The sequence below is a fragment of the Rhinoraja longicauda genome, chromosome 4, assembly GCF_053455715.1.
Source record: "Rhinoraja longicauda isolate Sanriku21f chromosome 4, sRhiLon1.1, whole genome shotgun sequence".
Classification (NCBI taxonomy): domain Eukaryota; kingdom Metazoa; phylum Chordata; class Chondrichthyes; order Rajiformes; family Arhynchobatidae; genus Rhinoraja; species Rhinoraja longicauda.
Window position 1 is genome coordinate 85,709,894 of NC_135956.1, and position 18,835 is coordinate 85,728,728.

Sequence of the window (18,835 nt, forward strand, 5' to 3'; positions counted from 1 at the left end):
ATTGCTCTAGGCACACCCTCACTGTGATGGAAGGCAAAGTCTTATCTCCTCCTCATTCTTCTCCCGCGGTGCCACGAGGTGATCGAGGCTCCCAACTTTTTGAAGCCCCAGCCGGGCGATGGAAAGTCCCAGGGCCGAGCCGAGCAGGCCGATGAAGGTCCTGAGCCCCCACCGGGCGATGGAAAGTCCCAGGGCCGAGCCGAGCCGGGCAGGCCGATGAAGGTCCTGAGCCCCCACTGGGCGATGGAAAGTCCCAGGGCCGAGCCGAGCAGGCCGATGAAAGTCCTGAGCCCCCACCGGGCGATGGAAAGTGCTGCGGCCGAGCCACGCAGGGTGATGAAGGGCCTGCGAGCGGGTCGATCATACCTCGCACTTCGGGGCGGTCGAAGCTGCTACGGCTGGAGCTCCCAAAAGCCGGTCGCCAGCCAGGGACCTGCGAACTCCCGATGTTGCGGTCTGCAGGGCCCACGGCCGAAGCCTCCGAGATGGTAAGTCCAGGCCCTGCGACCGGAGTCTTCAAGGTCGATCCCAGCTGGAGGCCGCCGACTCCACGATGTTAGGCCGTAGCGCGAACGGAGATACGACACGGTAAAGGTCGCATCTCCGTTGAGGAAGAGATTAGAAAAAAGGTTTCCCCCAACCCCCCCACCACCCCCCCACATACACAGAGTTAAAAATAGAACAAAACGTACATTAAACGATGACAATAGACAAAAAACAAAAAAAAGACAGAGAGACTGCCGGTGAGCCGCAGCTGCAGAACACAGCCACGCCCACATAACCCATATAAGATTATTAAAGGGTTGGACACGTTAGAGGCAGGAAACATGTTCCCAATGTTGGGGGAGTCCAGAACAAGGGGCCACAGTTTAAGAATAAGGGGTAGGCCATTTAGAACGGAGATGAGGAAAAACGTTTTCAGTCAGAGAGTTGTAAATCTGTGGAATTCACTGCCTCTGAAGGCAGTGGAGACCAATTCTCTGAATGCATTCAAGAGAGAGCTAGATAGACAATAGACAATAGGTGCAGGAGGAGGCCATTCGGCCCTTCGAGCCAGCACTGCCATTCAATGTGATCATGGCTGATCATTCTCAATCAGTGCCCCGTTCCTGCCTTCTCCCCATACCCCCTGACTCCGCTATCCTTAAGAGCTCTATCTAGCTCTCTTTTGAATGCATTCAGAGAATTAGCCTCCACTGCCTTCTGAGGCAGAGAATTCCACAGATTCACAACTCTCTGACTGAAAAAGTTTTTCCTCATCTCAGTTCTAAATGGCCTACCCCTTATTCTTAAACTGTGGCCCCTTGTTCTGGACTCCCCCAACATTGGGAACATGTTTCGTGCCTCTAACGTGTCCAACCCCTTAATAATCGTATACGTTTCGATAAGATCTCCTCTCATCCTTCTGAGCTCTTAAGGATAGCGGAGTCAGGGGGTATGGGGAGAAGGCAGGAACGGGGTACTGATTGAGAATGATCAGCCATGATCACATTGAATGGTGGCGCTGGCTCGAAGTGCAGAATGGCCTCCTCCTGCACCTATTGTATATTGTCTAGTAACTCAGCAGGTCAGGCATCATCTGTGGAGGACACAGATGGGCAATGTTTGGGATCGGAATCCTTCTTCATTCTCTCATAGCATTCCAACATCTAAGAAGTATTGAGACAAGCACTTGGAACTGCCTAAGCACAGAATGCTGTGGACCTAGTGCAGGTAAATTGGATTAGCACAGATGGTCAGCATGCACACTGTGGGCTGAAGGGCCTCTTTCTATGCTGTTTAATTCTATGATTCTAACAAATTGGTTTCTGCATCTGTCTGTGCATGTCCTGTAGTGGTTGCTGTCAATAACAGCCACCACTGATAGTTTTGCCATCATTGCATCGAGAAAATCCATGCCACAAACGTCTGAAAAATAATCCAAATTCTCTCTACCCAGTGGTATGAATATTGATTTCTCTAACTTCAAGTGAACCTTGCATCCCCTCTCTCTCCATCCATCTCCCCACCCAAGTCGTACCAGCTTCAAAATTGCCTTGTTGAGATTCATTGTCTAGGAAAATGACTGCAGATGCTGGTACAAATCGAAGGTATTTATTCACAAAATGCTGGAGTAACTCAGCAGGTCAGGCAGCATCTCAGGAGAGATGGAATGGGTGACGTTTCGGGTCGAGACCCTTCTTCAGACTGATGTCAGGGGGGGCGGGACAAAGAAAGGATATAGGTGGAGACAGGAAGACAGTGGGAGAACTGGGAAGGGGGAAGGGGGGGGGGGGAAGAGAGGGACAGAGGAACTATCTAAAGTTGGAGAAGTCAATGTTCATACCGCTGGGCTGCAAGCTGCCCAAGTGAAATATGAGGTGCTGTTCCTCCAATTTCTGCTGAGCCTCACTATGGCACTGGAGGAGGCCCATGACAGAAAGGTCAGACTGGGAGTGGGAGGGGGAGTTGAAGTGCTCGGCCACCGGGATATCAGGTTGGTTAAGGCGGACCGAGCGAAGGTGTTGAGCGAAACGATCGGCGAGCCTACGTTTGGTCTCGCCGATGTGGAGAAGATGACATCTAGAGCAGCGGATGCAATAGATGAGGTTGGAGGAGGTGCAGGTGAACCTCTGTCTCACCTGGAAAGACAGATTCATTGTCTACCTGGAGATTTATTGTCTACTCGTTCTCACTTATCTCACCTGCTTCCTTTACACATCTTTCATTCTTTTGTTCTTTATCTCTCTCCCTCACCGTCTCTATCTCTCGTTTCCCCTTTCCCCTGACTCTTAGTCTGAGGAAGGGTCTCGACCCGAAAAGACGCCCATTCCTTCTCCCCAGAGATGCTGTCTGACCCGCTGAGTTACTCCAGCTTTTTGTGTCTACCTGAGGTACAAATAATACTTACATTCTGGTATTGCTTGTTTTGTTGATTATCACAGATTTTCCACTTTGATCTACGTTGTGATCCATTCCAAAGTAGGCGGCCACTCTGTGTACCAACATCCGATGATATGATGACATTGGAGGGAACTTCTTGTAGTGATTACTATGAAGAAAAGAGAAACAGATGAAGACTACAGAGATCACTCAGCGAACCAACGTAAACGTTAATACTCATGGTAATTTAACACAAGGCCAACTATGAATAAAACACAAGATGCTGAAGTAGTATCTGTGGAGGGAATGGAATTTGGGATTGACACTAGACAATAGGTGCAGGAGGAGGCCATTCGGCCCTTCGAGCCAGCACCGCCATTCAATGTGATCATGGCTGATCATTCTCAATCAGTACCCCGTTCCTGCCTTCTCCCCATACCCCCTGACTCCGCTATCCTTAAGAGCTCTATCCAGCTCTCTCTCGAATGCATTCAGAGAATTGGCCTCCACTGCCCTCTGAGGCAGACAATTCCACAGATTCACAACTCTCTGACTGAAAAAGTTTTTCCTCATCTCAGTTCTAAATGGCCTACCCCTTATTCTTAAACTGTGGCCCCTTGTTCTGGACTCCCCCAACATTGGGAACATGTTTCCTGCCTCTAACGTGTCCAACCCCTTAATAATCTTATACGTTTCGATAAGATTTCCTCTCATCCTTCTAAATTCCAGTGTGTACAAGCCTAGTCGCTCCAGTCTTTCAACATATGATAGTCCCACCATTCCGGGAATTAACCTAGTAAACCTACGCTGCACTCCCTCAATAGCAAGAATATCCTTCCTCAAATTTGGAGACCAAAACTGCACACAGTACTCCAGGTGCGGTCTCACTAGGGCCCTGTACAACTGCAGAAGGACCTCTTTGCTCTTTTACTCAACTCCTCTTGTTATGAAGGCCAACATTCCATTGGCTTTCTTCACTGCCTGCTGTACCTGCATGCTTCCTTTCAGTGACTGATGCACTAGGACACCCAGATCTCATTGAACATCCCCTTTTCCTAACTTGACACCATTCAGATAATACTCTGCCTTCCTATTCTTACCACCAAAGTGGATAACCTCACACTTATCCACATTAAACTGCATCTGCCATGCTTCCGCCCACTCACACAACCTGTCCAAGTCACCCTGCAAGCTCATAGCATCTTCCTCACAGTTCACACTACCACCCAGCTTTGTATCATCTGCAAATTTGCTAATGGTACTTTTAATCCCTTCATCCAAGTAAATAATGTATATTGTAAATAGCTGCGGTCCCAGCACCGAGCCTTGCGGTACCCCACTAGTCACTGCCTGCCATTCTGAAAGGGACTCATTTATCCCCACTCTTTGCTTTCTGTCTGTCAACCAATTTTCTATCCATGTCAGTACCCTACCTCCAATACCATGTGCTCTAATCTCCTATGTGGAACCTTGTCAAAGGCTTTCTGAAAGTCGAGGTACACCACATCCACCGGCTCTTCCCTGTCAATTTTCCTAGTTACATCATCAAAGAATTCCAGAAGATTAGTCAAGCATGATTTCCCCTTCGTAAATCCATGCTGACTCGGAACAATCCTGTTACTACTATCCAAATGCTTCGCAATTTCGTCTTTTATAATTGAGTCCAGCATCTTCCCCACCACTGATGTCAGACTAACTGGTCTATAATTTCCCGTTTTCTCTCTCCCTCCTTTCTTAAAAAGTGGGACAACATTAGCTGCCCTCCAATCCACAGGGACTGATCCTGAATCTATAGAACATTGGAAAATGATCACCAATGCGTCCACAATTTCTAGAGCCACCTCCTTAAGCACCCTGGGATGCAGACCATCTGGCCCTGGGGATTTATCAGCCTTCAGTCCCATCAGTCTACCCAACACCATTTCCTGCCTAATGTGGATTTCCTTCAGTTCCTCCGTCACCCTAGGATCTCTGGCCACTAGAACATCTGGGAGATTGCTTGTATCTTCCTTAGTGAAGACAGATCCAAAGTACCGGTTCAACTCGTCTGCCATTTCCTTGTTCCCCATAATAAATTCCTCCGTTTCTGTCTTTACTGCAAATGCCTCAGCAGACTGAGAGCTGGTACTGGTCGTTGTAAAGCAGCTCTCAAGAAGTGGGGTTATATAGACACTGAAGGCATCATCTGCATTTGTGGCAATGAACCACAAACTATGGATCACCTATTGAGTTGTCCTCTATTGGAGCACTAATGCAAAGCTGAGAACCTCGCAGAGAACAACGATATTGCTAAGAGTTGTGTTCAGTTTTGGCTGAAACACAATATCTAGCATGTTGTGGACACGACAAGATAAGATAAGAGTCCAAGTAATTTAAATGCATCACAAACAACAGAGGTTACAGCACAGATCCTTGCGGAACTCCACTCATTACAGACCGCCAGTTGGAATAAGAAGGGTCTCGACCCGAAACATCGCCCATTCCTTCTCTCCCGAGATGCTGCCTGACCTGCTGAGTTGCTCCAGCATTTTGTGAATAAATACCTTTGAGTTGGAATAACACACTTCCATCGCTGTCCCCCGCCTTCTATGGGTAAACCAGCTCGAATCCAAACCACTGAGTAACCAGACAAGTTCAGAAGTCATGTTCACAGCAATAGAAGTTAATGTAATCTCTTACTTGTTATCATTGATAAAATCTATTAGTTCCTGTTCCATTTTTAAAAGCATCATTCTGTCCCTGTAAAATGATTTTAAAACATTTGAATCAGTGTAAATATAAAAACTGTTGATAAAGTTTAAATAAATACTTTCCCTTAGTTGTTCAGAACATCCCAAAACTTCATTCTGTAAGAATGGAATGACAAACACACACAAGCCTCTGCAGATAAGGTTTCCAAGTTGATTGCTTGTAAACTGACTAATCTCACATTCTGTCCACCTTGCTCTGGTTGTTGATTAATCCAGAGAACTCAGTGCATGTGGAATCACCTCTTCACATCAGTGCCAGACTCATTAATACTAAACTACCCCTGCTGACCAGTAACATCTTGATTAAAACTTTATATATCTTTATTACTTCTCTGTGAAATCTATTGTAATGGGAATTACGATAATAAAACTGCCATCATTGAGTCCGTCCTCACCTTCTCCATCATGGTCTGGTTTGGCTCAGCCACCAAGCACGACATCCGGAGGCTGCAACGCATCGTTCGATCAGCTGAGAAGGTTGTTGGCTGCAACCATCCCCCCCCAATTTAGATTTTTTTTTTAGATTTAGAGATACAGCGCGGAAACAGGCCCTTCGGCCCACCGGGTCCGCGCCGCCCAGCGATCCCCGCACATTAACACTATCCTACACACACGAGGGACAATTTTTTTTACATTTGCCCGGCCAATTCACCTACATAACTGTACGTCTTTGGAGTGTGGGAGGAAACCGAAGATCTCGGAGAAAACCCACGGGGAGAACGTAGAAAACTCCGTACAGACGGCGCCCGTAGTCAGGATCGAACCTGAATCTCCGGCGCTGCATTCGCTGTAAGGCAGCAACTCTACCGCCGCGCCACCATGCTGTACATTGACAAACTGTACACTGCAAGGGCCAGGAAGCGAGCGGGCAAGATCATCTCTGACCCCTCTCACCCTGGCCACAAACTCTTTGAAGCGCTTCCCTCTGGAAGGCGACTCCGGACTGTCAAAGCAGCCACAGCCAGACATAAAAACAGCTTTTTTTTCCACGAGTAGTAGCTCTACTCAATAACCAAAAGTCTGAAGTCTCTTTTTGCTCTGGTTTATTTCACTCACATGTTTAAACCGTAATGTCGTATTCTTAATGTTTTATGCTTTATTCTTAATTGTTTACTGTATGTTCGTGTTGTTACTTGCGAGCGGAGCACCAAGGCACATTCCTTGTATGTGTACATACTTGGCCAATAAACGTATTCATTCATTCATTATTCAATTCGAGAAGATTGTTTAAAATTGCTCCGCTTGGGTTAATACATTCTATGACATTGACACCAAGATGATGTGTGTTTAGAACTTCATACTTTAATCTTCAAGTGCGTTTTGTGCCGTAATTGAGCTGTAACTAAAGATAAAAAGGCACTTTGAGCTGTATTCTTGACAACTTATCTCATCTTCATGCACTCATCTTTCATCTTTGCCTGTACAGGGGCCTTTGCGAAGAGAACGTTCATTGCACACAAGGATTGCTTTTTACAGTCAGATCATTCATCCGAAGATAGACACAAAATGCTGGAGTAACTCAGTGGGACAGGCAGCATCTCTGGAGAGAAGAAATGGGCGAAGATTTGGGTCGGAACCCTTCTTCAGATTGTTTTGGGTTGAGCACAGCAGGGAACAACGATTGGATAAAATGTCATTTATTTCAATACCACGGGTCTGAGAGGTAGGTTGGATAAACTCAGGGTGTGGTTATGTACTGTGACATTATAGATATTTGAGAATGTGTAGGATGGAACAGCAGATGCTGGTTGAAAAACCGAAGATAGACATGCCTGCATAAGGTCAACTCAGCAGGTCAGGCAGCATCTCTGGAGAAATGGAACAGGTGACGTTTTGGGTCGGAACCCTTCTTCAGATTGGCAGTCTGACCTGGCGAAGGGAGAGATAGGACTGGCAGTAATATTAAAGATGTCAGCCATTGACACCTCCGCTCAGTCCGCCTTGGCCTATGTGATCTCCCGGTTACTAAACACTTTAACTCCCCCTCCCATTCCCATACTGACTTTTCTGTCCTGGGCCTCCTCCACTGTCAGAGCGAAGCCCAACACAAATTGGAGGAACAGCACCTCATATTTCGTTTGGGCATCTTACACCCCAGCGGTATGAACATTGACTTCTCAATTAAAGTAACCCTTGTTTTCCCTCTCTCTCCATCCCCCATCCTAGTTCTCGGACTAGTTTCACTGTCCTCCTGATTAAATGTCAGCGATTGAACGCCTCGTTGTCACCTTCCCCTCAGCTTACAATGATCCATTCTACATTTTCCTTGAGCTGCATCCCCTTTGATCTCCCATTTTCACAACCCCTTCCATTTCTCTATGTCTCTCTCTCCCCCGACGAGGGTCAGTCTTCGGACTGAAGAAGGGTCTCGACCCAAAACGTCCCCATTCCATCTATCCAGAGATGCTGCCTGCCCCACTGAGTTACTCCAGCATTTTGTGTCTATCTCCAGCCATTGAATTACAGTACCGAGCAGTGTCTCCACCATTCAATCGTGGCTGATCTATTTTTTCCTCTCAACCTCCATGTCTTCAGTTTAAGAATAAGGGGTAGGCCATTTAGAACTGAGATGAGGAAAAACTTTTTCAGTCAGAGAGTTGTGAATCTGTGGAATTCTCTGCCTCAGAAGGCAGTGGAGGCCAATTCTCTGATTGCATTCAAGAGAGAGCTGGATGGAGCTCTTAAGGATAGCGGAGTCAGGGGGTATGGGGAGAAGGCAGGAATGGGGTACTGATTGAGAATGATCAGCCATGATCACATTGAATGGCGGTGCTGGCTCGAAGGGCAAAATGGCCTCCTCCTGCACCTATTGTCTATTGCCTATTGCCTATTGTCATCTGTAGACTTACCCAATAACCACTACTCCCTATCTACCCTCCTTAGTTCTCGCCTAATGACATTGTTATCCGCCTTGCCCCAACTAAGTGCCTTCCCCCCCCAATATCCAGACCTGTTCCTATTCTAAACAATCTTAAAACATGGAGTCGTGAAAGCAAATGAACTTAGAGCCTGGATCGTTGCTTGGGCTTGTGATGTTATAGACAATAGACAATAGACAATAGGTGCAGGAGTAGGCCATTCAGCCCTTCGAGCCAGCACCGCCATTCAATGCGATCATGGCTGATCCCGCACCTATTGTCTATTGTCTACCTGCAGTTCAATGTTCTGGGGTTTTGATGTTTCAGACGTGATCGAGAGGGAGGCAAAAAGAGAAGGAGGAGTTGTGCTATTAATAATAATAATAATAATAATGTACTTTATTCGTCCCACAATGGGGGAATTTGCAGGGTCACAGCAGCAAAGTGGATAGCAAAAATAATATACAATAGACAATAGGTGCAGGAGGAGGCCATTCGGCCCTTCGAGCTAGCACCGCCATTCAATGTGATCATGGCTGATCACTCTCAATCAGTACCCCGTTCCTGCCTTCTCCCCATACCCCCTGACTCCGCTATCCTTAAGAGCTCTATCCAGCTCTCTCTCGAATGCATTCAGAGAATTGGCCTCCACTGCCTTCTGAGGCAGAGAAATCCACAGATCCACAACTCTCTGACTGAAAAAGTTTTTCCTCATCGCAGTTCTAAATGGCCTACCCCTTATTCTTAAACTGTGTGTGGCCCCTGGTTCTGGACTCCCCCAACATTGGGAACATGTTTCCTGCCTCTAACGCGTCCAACCCCTTAATAATCTTATACGTTTCGATAAGATCTCCTCCCATCCTTCTAAATTCCAGTGCTTATTTCCAAATAAATAAGCATTCATTAAAAAAATTAAATAACGGTAATTGTCTTTATTTACTGGTCTGCTGGGAGCAGTGCTGGTTGTGCAGTCTGACAGCAGCAGGAAGGAAGGACCTTCGATATCTCTCCTTCACGCACTTGGGGTGAAGGCGTCTGTCACTGAAGGAGCTGCCCAGCGCAGTGACAGTGTCCTGCACGGGGTGGGAGGAGTCGTCCAGGAGTGATGATAGCTTTGTCATCATCCTCCTGATCAGCAAGACTGTCACAATGGCACTCAGAGAGGACATACTGGAGGGTTCATCTGCCGAGGCGGAATGCATGGAGCTTAGGAATAAGATAGGTTCAAACACTCCAATGGGATTCGATTCCCAGTAGCAAGTGGGAGATATAGGAACAGATGGCACCATCAGTGATGGCAGCCTCGCCAACGGTCTATCTGTCTTTTCTGTTATCTTCTCTGTTATCTTTATAAGAAAATAACTGCAGATGCTGGTACAAATCGAAGATATTTATTCACAAAATGCTGGAGTAACGAGGGGACATAGATACAGGGTAAGGGGAGGGAGGTTTCGGGGGGATGTGAGAAAGAACTTTTTCACCCAGAGGGTGGTTGGAGTCTGGAACTCACTGCCTGGGGTGGTGGTGGAGGCGGGAACACTCACAACGTTTAAGAGGCATTTGGATGGGCACTTGAAATGCTACAACATTCAGGGCTACGGTCCAAATGCGGGAAAATGGGATTAAAATTAGACTGTGTTTGGTAACGGGTGGCGCGGACACGATGGGCTGAAGGGCCTCTTTATGTGCTGTAGGACTCTATGACTCTAACTCAGCAGGTCAGGCAGCATCTCAGGAGAGAAGGAATGGGCGACGTTTCGGGTCGAGACCCTTCTTCAGACTGATGTCAGGGGGGGGCGGGACAAAGGAAGGATATAGGTGGATACAGGAAGATAGAGGGAGATCTGGGAAGGAGGAGGGGAAGAGAGGGATAGGGGAACTTAAAACATGGGTCAAAAACAATTCCAGTAAAATTAATTTCAAGGATTGACCTGTTCACTGGGAGTGGATTGTCCATTGCTAATCCAAGACCAAATAAAACTAAAGGTTTGTAGAGTCAAAGAACTGCAGATGCTGGTTTAAATCGAAGGTGGACACAAAATGCTGGAGTAAATCAGTGGGACAGGCATCCTCCTCTCCAAAGATGCTGCATGTCCTGCAGAGGACAATTTGTGTCTGCCTAAATGTTTTGTAGAGTTAAAGAAGGTAAAATTTCAATTTCAGACTTTTCACCCTCCAACTTCCCATGAGAACTGAAACCACCCATTCTGGGATGTTAATATGACCATCCACATTCCAATTCACACAACATATTTAGTGTCTAGGTTACATCGTTGATCATTTTAAATGGAAAGTTAGTTTGACAATGAAGGTGCAAATATTTAGCATTAAGAACAGTTACACAGTACAGAAAACAAATATTTTTTAGGTGCAGCTGGTCACTTAAGCATGAAAGTTGCTTACCTTGGACTGTTCTTTAATGTATTAATGAGAAACTCATGCAAGTCGATCCCTGTGGAGTCTGTATACTCTTGACTGTATTCTGTAATATAATGGAATCATTATTCTGTAACATGCAATGAAATCATTATTTTTTCTTTTAACCAAGGCCTTCGATTTATAAAATTATTATTGGTTGGATTTAAACCAATGAGTTGGCCATTGCGATCTTTACACAGTGAGGATATTTATTCACAAAATGCTGGAGTAACTCAGCAGGTGAGGCAGCATCTCAGGAGAGAAGGAATGGGTGACGTTTCGGGTCGAGACCCATTCCTTCTCTCCTGAAATGCTGCCTCACCTGCTGAGTTACTCCAGCATTTTGTGAATAAATACAATAGACAATAGACAATAGGTGCAGGAGGAGGCCATTCAGCCCTTCGAGCCAGCACCGCCATTCAATGTAATCATGGCTGATCATTCTCAATCAGTACCCCGTTTCTGCCTTCTCCCCATACCCCCTGACTCTGCTAACCTTAAGAGCTCTATCTAGCTCTCTCTTGAATGCATTCAGAGAATTGGCCTCCACAGCCTTCTGAGGCAGAGAATTCCACAGATTCACAACTCTCTGACTGAAGATGTTTTTCCTCATCTCAGTTCTAAATAGCCTACTCCTTATTCTTAAACTGTGGCCCCTTGTTCTGGACTCCCCCAACATTGGGAACATGTTTCCGACCTCTAACGTGTCCAACCCCTTAATAATCTTATACGTTTCGATAAGATTTCCTCTCATCCTTCTAAATTCCAGTATATACAAGCCTAGTCGCTCCAGTCTTTCAACATATGACAGTCCCGCCATTCCGGGAATTAACCTAGTAAACCTACGCTGCACACCCTCAATAGCAAGAATATCCTTCCTCAAATTTGGAGACCAAAACTGCACACAGTACTCCAGGTGCGGTCTCACCTTTGATTTGTACCAGCATCTGCAGTTATTTTTTTACACAGTGAGGAGGTGACTGGAGGAGACTCACTGTGATGGATGTTTCTTTTTTTTGTTTTTTGTTTTGTGTTGGTTTGTGATTGTGTGTGAAATTGTTTATTTTTATTGCTCTATTGCTGGACTGTGGGGGACCTTTCATTTCACTGCACATCTTGTATGTGTATGTGACAAGTGAACTTGACTTGACATCTCAACAGAGCGGAGAATAATGTAGACTTACAGAAAGCAAAATGGTGAAAAAAAATGAGTCTGAGGAAAAGATGTGAGCAAAGGAGATGGGAAAATAAGAAAATTAGTAATTTAAAATAAATCTCCAGATATGATTTATAACTTGTGAAAATGAGACACCACCATTTTATTGCTTGCTATAATGATGAATGATATGCCAGGACGATGACATTCATCAATAATAAAGATGCTTTTGTAGCGGCCCCTGGTGGTGAGCCATGCGAGGTACATAACCTTCGGCTCGTCAGAGGTCACGGGGTGCCCCAGGGGAGTATGGGTTGTTGGCGCGCGCGGCAGATAAGGGAGTGAGTGGAGAGAGAATGTTCTGTGGCAGTGAATTAAAGTGGTGTTGGATAAACTTGGTCTGCTGCCTCATTCTTGGACGGACAGCTCCGTGTCCGCTACATCTTGTTACTTTGGTTATGCACTATCATGATCTGATTATCACACATTATTGCGTTACTGATTACTGTATACTTATTTGTGTGTTGTTGTGTGAATGGGCCTGTAGAGCTGCAGCAAGAAATAATTTTATCATTCTATTCCCGATACATTTGACAATTAAACACTCTTGACATGATGTTTCTCAAGGCTGGAGAGGGGTTACTTATTCAGGTCTGAAGTGAGAAGAAATGCCTTGACCCGGAGGGTAGTAAATTGTTGGGATTATTTACTGCAAGTCGTCTGTGGAGGTTCAGCCATTGAATATATCGGTAGACAGAGACGGACCGATGATGAATGAAAACAGAATCAATGCACATGATGCTAGTAAGGAAGATGGGACTACAGTAAAAGATGTGCATTGCATCCGCTGCTCCAGATGTCAACTTATTTACATCGGCGAAACCAAACGCAGGCTCGGCGATCGCTTCGCTCAACACCTGCGCTCAGTCCGCATTAACCAATCTGATCTCCCGGTGGCTGAGCACTTCAACTCCCCCTCCCACTCCCACTCCCAGTCTGACCTTTCTGTCATGGGCCTCCTCCAGTGCCACAGTGAGTCCCACCGGAAATTGGAGGAACAGCACCTCATATTTCGCCTGGGCAGCTTGCAGCCCAGCGGTATGAACATTGACTTCTCCAACTTTAGATAGTTTCTCTGTCCCTCTCTTCCCCTCCCCCTTCCCAGATCTCCCACTGTCTTCCTGTCTCCACCTGTATCCTTCCTTTGTCCCGCCCCCCCTGACATCAGTCTGAAGAAGGGTCTCGACCCAAAACATCACCCATTCCTTCTCTCCTGAGATGCTGCCTGACCTGCTGAGTTACTCCAGCATTTTGTGAATAAATACCTTCGATTTGTATCAACATCTGCTGTTATTTTCTTACAGTAAAAGATCAAGTTGGATCTTCGTGCTGAATCAGGTGTATGGCCTATTTCTAGTTTTATTATTTATCTGCTTACATTTCCAGGGATATTAAAGACAAACTCCAGATGACGATAGTAAAATTAAATGGTGTTGGCTCGAAGGGCTGAATGGCCTACTCCTGCACCTATTGTCCATTGTCTATTGTCTATTGCCATTCGGCCCTTCGAGCCAGCACCGCCATTCAATGTGATCATGGCTGATCATTCTCAATCAGTACCCTGTTCTTGCCTTCTCCCCATACCCCCTGACTCCGCTATCCTTAAGAGCTCTATCCAGCTCTCTCTTGAATGCATTCAGAGAATTGGCCTCCACTGCCTTCTGAGGCAGAGAATTCCACAGATTTACAACTCTGACTGAAAATGTTTTTTCCTCATCTCCGTTCTAAATGGCCTACCCCTTATTCTTAAACTGTGGCCAGGGGTAATCTTGTTCTGGACTCCCCCAACATTGGGAACATGTTTCCTGCCTCTAATGTGTCCAACCCCTTAATAATATTATATGTTTCGATAAGATCCCCTCTCATCCTTCTAAATTCCAGTGTATACAAGCCTAGTCGTTCCAGTCTTTCAACATACGACAGTCCCACCATTCCGGGAATTAACCTAGTAAACCTACGCTGCACGCCCTCAATAGCAAGAATATCCTTCCTCAAATTTGGAGACCAAAACTGCACACAGTACTCCAGGTGCGGTCTCACTAGGGGCCTGTACAACTGCAGAAGGACCTCTTTGCTCCTATACTCAACTACTCTTGTTATGAAGGCCAACATCCCATTGGCTTTCTTGGCCTTCATCAGTCAGAGCATTGAGTGTAGAAGTTGGGAAGTCCTGTTGCAGTTGTATAAGACATTGGTGAGGCCGCATTTGACGTATTGTGTTCAGTTCTGGGCACCATGTTATAGGAAAGCTGTTTTATGTTGGAATGGGTGCAGAAAAGATTTACGAGGATGTTGCCTGGACCCGAGGGTCTGAGCTATGGGGAGAGACTGAGCAGGCTGGGACTCTATTCCTTGGAGCGCAGGAGGATGAGGGGTGATCTTATTGAGGTGTATAAAATCGTGAGGGGAATAGATCGGGTGGATGCGCAGAGCCTCTTGCACGGAGTTGGGGAATCGAGGACAATAGACAATACACAATAGGTGCAGGAGGAGGCCATTCAGCCCTTCGAGCCAGCACCGCCATTCAATGTGATCATGGCTGATCATTCTCAATCAGTACCCCGTTCCTGCCTTCTCCCGATACCCCCTGACTTCGCTATCCTTAAGAGCTCTATCCAGCTCTCTCTTGAATGCATTCAGAGAATTGGACCAGAGAACATAGGTTTAAGGTGAAGGGGAAAAGATTTTATAGGAATCTGAGGGGGGGGGGTAACTTTTTCACACAAAGGGTGGTGGGTATATGGAACAAGCTGCCAGAGGAGGTAGTTGAGGTTGAGACTATCCCAAGGTTTAAGAAACAGTTAGACAGGTACAAGGATAGGACAGGTTTGGAGAGATATGGACCAAATGTGGGCAGGTGGGACTAGTGTAGCTGGGACATGTTGGCCAGTGTGGGCAAGTTTGGCCAAAGGGGGTGTTTCTAAGCTGTATCATTCTCTGACCCTATGACCCTATGACTCCTACAGCTCTCACCTACGGCTCCTACAGCTCTATAGATGCACCACAGAAAGCAGATGGATGTTTATGTTAACTTTTATGTGGCTGTGTGGCTTGTTGCCTTTCACTTAGTATGGCTGTGTGGTAACTCAAATTTCACTGTACCTTAACTGGTACATGTGACAATAAACTGACCTTGACCTTGAAACCTTGAAAACATTTTATCAGGATGCATCAGGGCTTGGTTTGGGAACAGCTCCATCCAAGACCGCAAAGAAATGCAGCAAATTGTGGACGCAGCCTAAAGCATCACACAAACCAACCCTCCCTTCCATTGACTCCATTTATACCCCACCCTGTCTTGGCAAGGCCAACAGCATAATTAAAGACGAGTCACACCCTGGCCACTCCCTCTTCTCCCCTCTCCCATCAGGCGGAAGGTACAGAAGTGTGAAAGTGCACACCTCCAGATTCAGGGACAGTTTCTTCCCAGCTGTTATCAGGCAACTGAACCATCCTACCACCACCAGAGAGCAGTCCTGAACCACTATCTACCTCATTGGTGACCCTCAGACTATCCTTGAACGGGCTGTGCTGGCTTTACCTTGCACTAAACGTTATTCCCTTATCATGCGTCTATACCCACTATAAGTGGCTCGATTGTAATCGTGTCTTGTCTTTCTGCGGACTGGTTAGCACGCAACAAAAGCTTTTCACTGACAAGCTTTCCATTAGTAACAGATGGCGGCACGGTAGCGCAGCGGTAGAGTTGCTGCTTTACAGCGAATGCAGCTCCGGAGACTCAGGTTCGATCCTGACTACGGGTGCTGCACTGTAAGGAGTTTGTACGTTCTCCCCGTGACCTGCGTGGGTTTTCTCCGAGATCTTCGGTTTCCTCCCACACTCCAAAGACGTACAGGTATGTAGGTTAATTGGCTGGGTAAATGTAAAAATTGTCCCTAGTGGGTGTAGGATAGTGTTAATGTGCGGGGATCACTGGGCGGCACGGACTTGGAGGGCCGAAAAGGCCTGTTTCCGGCTGTAGATATATGATATGATGATATGATAGATGAGTATCAACTAAAATTCTGAAGTTTTCCATTTCTGATCCACAGAATTGTCCGTCTTGATTAAAAATCCTGGCATAAAAGAGATTTGGATCAACAAGACCGCTACGCTGGTGTGTACAGTGATCTGTACTGATTCGAGCCAGGTCCATGTCACCTGGAAGGTGGGAGGAAAGGAGAGAACTGAAGGAGTTGTGACCCGTACAATAACGTGACAATAAACGAAACGATAATTCACTAACTGGTTCCAGGGGTTTGCCGTAGGAGGAACAATTGAGAAGAATAAACTGGATATTTTAGAATGTAGAAGAGTGAGAGGAGATCGGCTAACTGAGACAAGCATTGGAATTTCATAGTCTCGACAGGCAAGATACAGGGAGTATACATCTCCTGCCTGAGGAGTCCAACGTCAGAAACGCAGCTTCAGAATAAGGGGTAGAGCATTTATTGAATTGATTGAAAGATACGGCAGGGAAAATTGGCATCAATTTTCAATGCTTTCAAAACAAGGAAGGAACACCAGGTGTTAACAGCTTTATTTTCTATGGTCAAGTGGTGCTAATTGCCCAGGAGGTCAATAGACAATAGACAGTAGGTGCAGGAGTAGGCCATTCGGCCCTTCGAGCCAGCACCACCATTCAATGTGATCATGGCTGATCATTCACAATCAGTGCCCCATTCCTGCCTTCTCCCCATACCCCCTGACTCCGCTATCTTTAAGAGCTCTCTTGAAAGCATCAAGGCCTTACTGCCACAATTGACTAACAAGACAGAGACATCTACAAACCTCGGGTCATCTGGAGTGCCCTAGAAACATAGAAACATAGAAACATAGAAAATAGGTGCAGGAGTAGGCCATTCGGCCCTTCGAGCCTGCACCGCCATTCAATATGATCATGGCTGATCATCCAGCTCAGTAACCTGTACCTGCCTTCTCTCCATACCCCCTGATCCCTTTAGCCGCAAGGGCCACATCTAACTCCCTCTTAAATATAGCCAATCAACTGGCCTCAACTACCTTCTGTGGCAGAGAATTCCACAGACTCACCACTCTCTGTGTGATGACTTTTTGTCGTCCAAGACTTTATACATTGAGTCATGGCCATAGAGTGATACAGCATGGAAACAAGCCCTTTGGCCCACCGAGTCCACACTGACTGTTAATCGCCCGATCACACTAGTTCAATGTAATTCCACTTTCTCATTCACTCACCTGCATGCTAGGGGGATATTTACGGTGGCCAATTAACCTGCAAAAAACCGCGTGCCATTGGGATGTGCGGGGAATCCGGAGCAAAACATGATTATAATTGAGCCATTTACAGTGTGTGGAGATTTAAGAGCGTGCAACAATTGTAATCTGAAGTTTGTAGACCCAAAACAAGTTGGTGGATTAAGTTAAAAGTCAGCTTATTCCATAATTAATTGGTGATGGGTTGGTGTGAACTAATGCCCACAGCATAGTATGAGGAATGATTTCATTCATGCACATCATCGATTCAAGAGTGATTCATGACTGGTAATGCACAGTTGAATTTTCAGAGTGACACAGTTCAGCCAAAAGTGGCAATAATTGCATTCTGGAAAAAACAATCAATTTTCAAACAGTGCAGCATTGATAAACGTAAAGCTTCTCGTGTGAATTTCTCTATAAAGTTGAATAAACTGTGGAAAGATGTTTCCCTTTAAAACCAGTTTCTATTCTAAACCGCAAATATAGCCCTTTCAACATATATTGCTCATCGTTTACCAAGTACATTGAAAGTAGGCATGCAGGTGCAGCAGGCAGTGAAGAAAGCGAATGGTATGTTGGCATTCATAGCGAGGGGATTTGAGTATAGGAGCAGGGAGGTTCTGCTGCAGTTGTACAGGGCATTGGTGAGACCTCACCTGGAGTATTGCGTACAGCTTTGGTCTCCTAATCTGAGGAAAGACATTCTTGCCATCGAGGGAGTACAGAGAAGGTTCACCAGATTGATTCCTGGGATGGCAGGACTTTCATATGAAGAAAGACTGGATAGACTCGGCTTGTACTGTCTGGAATTTAGAAGATTGAGGGGGGATCTTATAGAAACTTACAAAATTCTTAAGGGGTTGGACAGGCTAGATGCAGGAAGATTGTTCCCGATGTTGGGGAAGTCCAGAACAAGGGGTCACAGTTTAAGGATAAGGGGGAACTCTTTTAGGACCGAGATGAGAACGTTTTTTTTCACACAGAGTGGTGAATCTGTGGAATTCTCTGCCACAGAAGGTAGTTGAGGCCAGTTCATTGGCTATATTTAAGAGGGAGTTAGAAGTGGCCCTTGTGGCTAAAGGGATCAGGGGGTATGGAGAGAAGGCAGGTACAGGTTACTGAGCTGGATGATCAGCCATGATCATATTGAATGGCGGTGCTGGCTCGAAGGGCCGAATGGCCTACTCCTGCACCTATTTTCTATATTTCTATGTTTCTATGTTAAGTGGATAAAACTCCAAGATTTTAACTACACACACACACACAAGAGGATTAATTACAACCACATACCTTTTGACAGCGTTTTCATTTTAGATTTTTCACTAAGTTTTTCTTTCTCTTTGTTTTTATCTTTTTCCAATTCTTCTTTATTATTTCTCTCATCGTCTTGAATGCTTGATGTTCGGATGAGCTGGTGTTGAATGGAATCCTGCAACACAAAAGAAAACGATAATACCTTTCAATGTTTTTAATTACTGGTTGAAGTTGCTGAC

General features: G+C 45.8%; 1 protein-coding gene across 9 annotated transcripts in view; it reads right to left on the bottom strand.

Moving 5' to 3' along the window:
- Positions 1 to 18,835, bottom strand: part of LOC144592942 (cAMP-regulated phosphoprotein 21-like) — a 164,995-nt gene that overhangs the window by 71,006 nt on the left and 75,154 nt on the right. For all 9 annotated transcript variants that reach the window (XM_078398257.1, XM_078398258.1, XM_078398263.1 and 6 more), the window contains 4 exons: positions 18,633 to 18,771; positions 10,874 to 10,952; positions 5,542 to 5,601; positions 2,891 to 3,031 (listed from right to left, as the gene is read on the bottom strand). In XM_078398257.1, coding sequence (XP_078254383.1) covers positions 2,891 to 3,031; positions 5,542 to 5,601; positions 10,874 to 10,952; positions 18,633 to 18,771 — 419 coding nt within the window. The remainder of the gene's footprint in view (positions 1 to 2,890; positions 3,032 to 5,541; positions 5,602 to 10,873; positions 10,953 to 18,632; positions 18,772 to 18,835) is intronic.